The 9,405-nt window shown below is 30.4% G+C and overlaps 1 protein-coding gene across 1 annotated transcript in view; it reads left to right on the top strand.

The window, feature by feature from the left end:
• Positions 1–1,243: 1,243 nt before the first annotated feature.
• Smp_212240 (hypothetical protein) overlaps positions 1,244–9,405 on the top strand; it is a gene marked incomplete at both ends in the record, with an annotated part of 62,180 nt that continues 54,018 nt past the window's right edge. The window contains one exon of the mRNA XM_018795598.1: positions 1,244–1,373. Within this exon, the coding sequence (XP_018646949.1) occupies positions 1,244–1,373 (130 nt within the window). The remainder of the gene's footprint in view (positions 1,374–9,405) is intronic.

The following is a 9,405-nucleotide window of genomic DNA, read 5'->3' as shown; positions in this document are numbered from 1 at the left end:
CCTATGTTTCTTCATTTAGAGTGACAGGCGAAGTTCAGTTAACGAGTAACTAAGGTCACAAAGATGCTACAATGTTTCTTCGACCCATTAAGCTGGCAGTATTTGTTCAACCTGATTAGGAGCTAACAGGAAATATTTACCAGTGAAAACACTTCAAAGAACTTTCATTTTCATAATATAAAGCTGTGTAGGCTCAAAGAATCCAGACTGATTAACTGGATGTTTGAAAGTCTTCATGATTTAGTTTGAGTTATATCATTGACTTATTTCATCATGAAGTATCGTAGAAGTTTCTGTCCCCATTGTAGTACATTGATGACCTGTCAATAAGCTCCAATGTTCAGACTCTAATACTTCCAAGTTTTCTCAAGATGAGGAGGTGGATACAAAGTGAGATGGGTTTCTCTACGTTTCTGGAAGACTCTAATGGATAAATATCTAGGAGTTTTTTTAGTACCTTGATATTCAAAATGTTAATGTGGAAAATCTTCGTTTTGTTGATCCCATGTAGTATGAGAAATTCCGCTGTCACAATTTATGATAAAAGAAAACCTGCGCGCTACTCTGTTTAACGTTTTTCGACATTGGGTCCGGAATTTAGGCGGCGTGAACACCAAGCAATGAAAATCAGTTTTTACTATTCACTTCAGACCTTCTTTGAAGGAAGTCAACTCAGCGTCCCTTTATCACAAGAGTAAAATCACTGTTTTAGAATGAGTACAAAATTGTTTGTTCAGAGTGCTTTTCTCAAATGTCTCAACATGCAGTACAGAAGCAAGGGTTGAAATATCTCGTATATCTTACCGTAACAGATGATTGATGCGCTTTATTGCAATTGTGTACCTGGGTAAGCATGGTTTAAATTCGGAATCCATGAGCTGAGACATGCATGATCTCAACAGATGGTGGTGCTACCCTTTAATGAGTCTTCTCAGGAGGCTCAACAGTCGTTGTCATTTGATTGTAACTCCGAGAGAATAGTCAAGACGCTAAGTCTCAGTCCTTTCTTTAGTTGTTTACTAAGACTTTTATGCTTTCTGTGTAATATCACTTAAGAAATTGAAGTGATATTTTGATAACTAATAGGCAGTTAGCATACATTCTAGATTTTGTTTAAATGTATCATATTATTGTTAGTGAATGTAAACCAAAGTTACACGAAACTTGAAATTACTGTTAGGATTTCGTGTTTCAGACAAATGGATTTTAACACAATAAACTGTAGTCCGAGCTATTTATAGCTATGGAATATGAAAGTCCTATGTCACTTAAAATTGAGATAAACATAGAGAATGAACTTGGAGTTTTTGAACCTCGAGATGATGTTGCTGGTCATATAGTTATAAAAACTGAAGAAGATACAGAGATTGATAGTGAGTAAATTTGGTATAATGTGGAAAACGTTTTTAAAGTTTGATGAATATTCATGTTTTGTGCACGTGCAACGATTTGCTTAAAGACTGAAATCTATAAAATATATTTTAATTTCACTATGCTTCCATGAAGTTCATTAACATATTATTCGCAAATAAAGATAGTAATGTGAGAAAAAATATAGTTATTTTATAGAAGGAATCCTACAATACATCGCTAATATAAATTATCAAATGTCTATTTCATTTTTGGTCATCTTGTTCATTAAGTCGCGTGAAACGACCAAGTGATAGTTTAGGTTAGTTTAAGAATAAAAGCGTACTTTGGATGCTGCTGGTATCACATTACGTTTTCAGGTTTTATGTATGATGCACTCTTGATTTACATTCTTACTTCGTATTGCATAAAGAAATCTATTAGGCTACAAATGTAAACTTAAAATCTGGCCTTATATATTACATCAGCATATGTTTTTAATCTCTATGCGACAAATGCAACGGGTAAATGGCCAAAAATAGGTCATAAACTGGTAGGAGAGAAATCTGTCAGGATTATTACAGGTCCATCAACCTACTATTCTTAATACTGAAAACTGAATGTATTCATTAAAAGTCCCGAAATACTGCAATTTAAGGCAGGTAGATCTAGATGAGCACAAATGAACGTATTATATCTGCAATCCATAATAAACGCGCAATCAAGTACATAAGAATCATCAGCTCATACAAAGTCCACGGGGATGCCAAATTTTAATATGGATCTCTCGACGAAGATTATAGCAAAGATAAAGTCGAAGATTATATACACGCTTTCTTAGTAGTTTGTTTGTTAACTCAATAATTAAATTCTTCTCCATAAGACTTAGCAATATGAGTGACTGCTTTGCCAGCGACGAGCTACTCTTTATTTGCTCTCGTTATCAGATTGAAAATCCAGTTCTTTAGCATCTAATATTGTAGTTTTTTTGCTTTGAATAACTTTCCTCGCGTTCTGTTAAATAAGTGTAAAATATGTTGAAGTGGCTGATCTTTTCGCCTTCTGTGAACGTTCTGTTTGCTTTAAGTCCTATTCTAATTTTTTTGATAACGTTGTAACTTTAAAATATACCCTATTTAGATTAGTTATTAAAATCTTATTGATGTTTGATGAAAACCTGAGTTTTCATAAGCTTGACAAGATAATACTTACTAATACTCTTATATTTGATGAATCTTTTAAGCTGACTTAATAAACCAAATATCTAACTAATCTCATTAAAATTTGGTAGTAGTGATCCATATAATACATGGTTTGTTAGTTTTCCTTCGCTGTATTCACTTGACTATTTCTAAAGAAGTTTGTTTACACATTTCAAATCTTCTGAAAAATCTCTTGCTTTGAATCTGATTTAAATTACTCTCAAAGAGCACAAGTTTGTAGGGGAACTGTTATTGACGTAGAAATTGACTAAAGGGTGGGGTGTCTAAAACTGAATTTAAACACCTAGGTAAAAACGTCACCTTTGTTTTTGACAAAGACATTTATGCTAAAGTTGAAGACACTTTATTCCACTCGTCTTTTGGTAAAATAAGACATTTATCAGTCAACGGTTTTTATCTAAAAGCAGCACAGGATTTTATTTATTAAGAGGAAGGGAGCTTTGGTAGGGCATTTGAATTTATAGGCGACAATCTCAAACTAATTTATTCTTTAAAAGTCAAGCTACTGAAATCTCCTTTGTTCTGTATTTAACGTATCTTCACTTTTTGTCAGAGCAGGTTTTCAAGATGACTTTTATTTTTTAATTAGAGCTATCTCGAAAATTTTTCGGATAAAACTTATTTTATATCTGCCAAATACAGAGGACAAAATACAGTGATATTTCTCATATGTTATATTAGTAAATCGGTTGATTTTATATTTTAAAATGATCATATCTACTCAAGAATTATGATACTAATAGATATTCATTGTAAATAGATGAATGTTTCAGATTGAAAAAGTATGATATCTTTCTGGGAATTCGTCAATAGCAAAAAAGTAAAATGATCAGTATTTTTCTGCAATATTTTGCTATTTTGACCGATTACGTTAATTTAAGCGAGTTAAATTATTACAGTTGGGGTTTTTTAATTGCCTTATCAGAAAGCAAATCATCTCAACTTTTCAAACTCATCTAATGTTATTATAGTTCCTCACAGTCGGACATCATGTAGTTGTATATAAAGGTATCATTGTGGCTATGCTAAATCAGTACAACAGGTTGACCCATGGACGAATTGTAATTTAGGAGTCTCTGACTTTGAAGCAACGTTGAACTGTACAATGTATAGTGTCAATCGTGTCGAAAGCTTGTGTGCTGTTGTAAGTCGAATTAACTTATATGAATTTTGTCAAGTAAAGTGACTTGATCAACATAATTGTCAGTTATCAAATATTTTTATCACTCCGTCCATATGCCTTTTCAGTTTCATAGAGAAACAGCTCCACCGTGGACCTGTAAATAAAAGCAATCTGTTCAATGTAACCGTAATTATAATTCCGTGCCTGTGAATTCAAAAATATGTTCGGACAGGACCTTTTTTATTTGGTTGTTTTTTTATTTATGGAATTTTATTATTTTAAGGATTCAGTTGATGAACACCAATCTGTATATGATGTCCGTCCACGAATATCTCTTTATTTTTTTATTTTTTTTATTATTATTAGCTTTATTCAATATTATATTTTTGGTACAATATAGAATTCTCAGCACAAAGTACTTCAACAAGTTTCCGTCTCTTACTTCTTCGTCCTTCCTGACGATAAATATTGAGTGATCGCCAGTGAGAAGTTAGCAGCCCAGTCAATCGACATCTGGATAATGTACATTCTTGTCGCTGCATATTGCCAGCAACCACGATATCTCTGATTAAGCCTTCTTTAACCTTTACAGCGAAAGATCTTACACTTTTCAGAAACGCACCTGGATAGGTTGTGCGATTAATAGGCATAATGATGTATTAAAACAAACGAAATCAGATAACTTGTTGAAATATCTAGATGACAGGAACAGATAGCCCAGATGTTTAAACAGGCCGCCAATCTCATTGTCACCTGTAATCTTATTTTCAGTTGGTAATTGATAAAGGCTGAATTTTAGAATACCTGTCTTGTTCATGCTAGGGTTCATCAAATAAACTTGACTGAATAAGAGGAGATATTTTTGCATTTTACCTAGACCTGACTCTGAGACGTGACACTCAAAATAAAAGTTCTAATTCAGTTTTAGGCAACTAAGCTGAAGAAATCTTGTATCTCAGGTTACATATTAATCATCACCAAATGCAATGTACTTAGAGTTTTGTGTACATGGTAGGCCGTTCGAGAGCTTGGATAACCCATTTTCTGATCATACCAATAACAGAACTAACCAACCTGTTTCAGATTTATTGGGATTAAATAATTATGAGTGGTACTTGTGTCTACTCACAAATTGTTATAAAAAAGTCACTAATTTTATAAAATATTAGTTACTGGAATAATCAAGCAAAAACATTAGCATATTTTCATTTTTACCTAATATACTGCAATTTAAGCACATTATATATGTTAAATGGAAGAATAGTTGTATTTGCTGAACTGGTAGAAAACGCTGATGATTAAATCTGGTTGGAAGATATTAACTCTTCAAAACATTTCTTATATATATTTTAACAATTTTAGTTTCAGTGTATGCTAAAGAGATATTTGAAGTAATATTGCACAATTGGTAACATTCATAGGGCTGAAAAAGCTATTAATATTAATATTACTATTATTACCATCATCACTAATGTTATTGAAGGTAATGATTATCTTGCATTTAGATTGTTCTGAATTTTCTACCTTGTTAATTAAATTAACAAGGTATTCTATATTTACACAAAATAATAAAATTATACATAAGACAGGCATGTCAATTAGTTCCCTGGAACTAAAAATAAATATTTCTTTAAAAATTATAAAGCATTAAATATAATCTCTATTCTGTTTAAATAGGAAACAGTAATGAGAGGACGCTTATGTGACATTAAGTGAAAAAGATATTCGATTTTAGAACGATATTCATGAAACGTTATTTGAAATTGATTTTTAAAGAAGCTATCGAGTTATTTATACTTATATAACAACTGTACTAGCTTAGTGTAGTGATTAAGTCAGCACTACTTAACTAAGTATGGATATCGTTACTTGTTCATTAAATGTTTATTGATTTAGTTTTCATTATGTAGTATTAACCAAGGTTGAACCTATTGTTAATGCATATTTTACTTGAATCCTAGCAGTCTCAATAGTCTCAATAAAGAAACAAAAAGTTACAAATATTTAAGACCACTTAACATCGTATGCATAACCTTACTACTGCTACTACTACTACTACTATTACTACTACTACTCTTACTACTACTACTACTAATACTACTCAAATACTCAAATTTTCAGTACATCATACCCATCTAACTAAGTTGTAAACCCAGTAAATCTAATAAAGAATGAATAAAAAATCAATACTTAATTAATCATTCAATCAAATTACATAGAGAAGAAAAAAGATGGAAGATTCCATAAGAAATATAATAAAAAAAGGAAAAAATAACTGTTAATCAGTATTTATTAACCTGAACAAGTTTATCGATCCAATAAGTCAATAACGATAATAAATAAAATTGATTGGTGTATTTCTTTTAACTTGCTTTTTTTTAATAAAAGACAATTCATGAGTTTAATATATATATAATTAAAAATAATACAATTAGATTAATAAATGAAAGCAACTTAGAACAATAAAAATTAAATATTTTTATTGAATAATTCATCGAAAGTTAAAAATAAATAAGTATACATTATTTTATTTTTATCCTGATGTGAATCTGATCACTGAGAGGGGGCATATACGTCCAGCCGATGAGTATTCAATAGGATGAAACGTGAGTCTCAGATTCCCCTGCTAGCCACAGTCTATCTATTCCATTTGAAACAGAAAAGTCTAGTGTAATTTATAGAGACTCAAGTTGTAGGGAAATCAATTAGTTACTATTATGGTCATGTTTGTAGTGTCAGCAGTTATCTTTTTGAGAAAGGCTTCTGGTTATTGTAAAGTGATTGAATACAAGTGATTTTTACCAGGAGACATTTTAGAAATTCTTGATTTTAAATGCGGATTTTATATCGAATTCCGTTTTTCTGTATATCTTATAGACCAAATTATTTAAGTCCATTTTTTCAAACATCAACAAATGTTCGTATAAATAGTGCTAGCACTTAGATTCGCGCGAAATCACATGAATTGATTTGTTCAAATTTCGGAAGGTAATAATCTTTTCCTTGAAATACATTAGAACATTTCGAAACCCATTCTGAGTTTTCCCTACTCAAACATTTCGGTGACTATAAATCAGAAGGAGAGTTTGTGAAACTATTTTTCTAAACTTCAATATCAGTACTGATAGTTTTTCAGCCACTTGTGATGTTTGTGTTATAAGTTGTAATTTGTTTCATACAACTAACAAACTAATAAGTGTGTTTTGTTTGCTCTAATAAGTGAGACAATCAGTTGTTTCTTAATTGATGAGTCTTGAACACTGGTATGGATGGTTCCCAACCATATGCATGCTTATTGGTGTACTTTCCAAATTCATATCACTTAGTCACATTTTAATATTAATGAAAAACATAGGACAAGAGTAATTTAATAAACTATGCTCTTATGTTATTGTTATTCGTGAAGTTGAGAGTAAATCTGGTTACCTTATCATCGATTAAAGATTAAAGTTATTTTGTTGATAATACTCAAGAGTGAATAACGAATCGATGTTAACAGTGAGAGATATTGATTTCAAGTCCCATTATAAGCATCAACACTAGGTTCCAGGTTTATTCAGATGACCAATCCCAAATAGGTAGAAATGCATCTCTTGGATTTCATTGCTGGTCATAATTTATTTGTTGTAAATAACCATTATTTTAGTTCATAGTCCAAGCTATTTTTATAATTTTTTGAAATTGATTATTACGAAATTAGATTAACTAACATAATTGAAATAGTACTTGTATGCAGTAAGGAACTGAACATAGTTCTAACTGGAGTTTTTTCGTATTTACTTAAAAGAAAAATGTTACATGTGCCAACGAAGATTGGCAGTAATAGATTTTATATTGTGTTTATTGTATGACATATTTCATACTTTACGACTTCTAATTATAATGGGATCAATTTTCACACATACCGTTCAGTTTCTAAACTAATATCTTAACATGGTATATAATTATTAAATGACTTAGGTTTGTTAATTATTAATCATTTTCTAATATTCAGTATTGTCTAAAGGTGCTTTTCACAACAATCAATTCTCACTATAATAAGACTTCATCAGGAAGGTTTTGATGTTTTTAATTATTATTTCAAGCTCAGTTGGTTGATGATTCATTATAATGTTAGTCGATGCTATTTTATAGGACATTAAGGTGATTAAATGATGTTCTTTCAGTTCTCTTTTTTTTTTATAAATACTACTGGAATTTTTAGGAATTTTTTAAATATCTTTTATTAATAAAACTAAATGTAGAGTAAAAACTATACTTTAAATATATTCCTATCAGTATAAGATTAACTACCCAGTGACATTAAATAGAAATCAACAATCTACACACGATTTCTAGGATGATAAGTTCAGAACACACATTTAGTATAGATAAGTTTCACTAAATGGGTTTGGTAGAGAAAATTAATTTATATCAAACTACTTCGGTTTTACTAAAAGTATAGGAAAATTCTCAACAGTGGAATGGAAATGGGAACTTACTGTTTCTAGTAGGTTTCTATTCACCTTGTGAATGTTGCTGAGTGATGAAATTGTTGAAATCAAATAAAAAACAACTGATAATCTCTATGCTATAGAAATCGCTCTACAGGAATACCAATTTTAAAATTTACAAAGCTGAAAACATTTTACAAAGAAGAGTATGCAACTTTAACACCAGTATCCTTATGGATCAACTCTTCCAACCGAATATCTTTTTATACAAATATTGGCGTCATTTGAGAGTTTTATCATAACTTATTTTGACTGTTACTCTTACTTGATGCATAAAACATTCTTTTCAACATTTTGTGGTCAACATTATGCTTGATATCTGAGCAGCATAATGATATTTCATTTAGTTTGTTCACTACGCTTAATTATTTTTGCTATTATAGAAGAAAGAACAGATTGTGCCTACAAAACTAAATTTCCATAAATTTGAATGCCTCCAATAGGTTTTTACTTCATTTCAACCACTCTTTTTTTCTTGAGTATCTAACTGAAATTGATTTTTTAACATAAGGTCATACATTTTTCTTTTACATACAGTTATTTACTTCCTGGATATTTTCGAGAACATGCTAATCAATTCCCACATTTTTGCCACAAAAAAAACATTTTAAAGTAGCCTTTATTCATTCAAAATAAAGAATGAATTTTGATATATTACTAGCTAAGTATTTTACTGTTGATACTACTTTATGGGTATAGAATACAGTGGTGTTTATTATTTTGAAATTTTGACTTTACTGATATACACAAATTAATCTCAGTTGGTAATAACCTAAGATTCGAGAGAACTAGATTTAATGGATTTAGTATTATCAACTCAGGGTTCGGAACTGTGACCAGATGATTGGAAGCTGACTGCTTTAACTAGTAAGCCTAGTGAACATTTTGTTGAATGAAAACTCAACTTTTTCAAACGTTTCTCATATGTTCTACATACAAGATGAGAGAATATGTTAGTCAGTGAGATAAGTTGTAGTAATTTAACAACAATAAATACGGTATTTGTATTAACTGACTACTCAATTTTAATGTTTTTCTTTGATATCCAGGTTGTAATCAGTGTACCATCGAGTTTATGTCTTGTATTCAACTTCAAACAAATAGGTTGTCCTTTTTGATCGATTGTTTTTTACATTCCCTAAAACTATAAATATTCATCTAAGTAATCTCGTTACACCTTTTAAATTTATCTTGTCTGAAAACTAAACTAAATAAT

Source organism: Schistosoma mansoni (assembly GCF_000237925.1).
Source record: "Schistosoma mansoni, WGS project CABG00000000 data, supercontig 0178, strain Puerto Rico, whole genome shotgun sequence".
Taxonomy (NCBI): domain Eukaryota; kingdom Metazoa; phylum Platyhelminthes; class Trematoda; order Strigeidida; family Schistosomatidae; genus Schistosoma; species Schistosoma mansoni.
The sequence above is the reverse complement of the archived record's forward strand: the minus strand, read 5'-3'. Positions and strand labels throughout refer to the sequence as shown.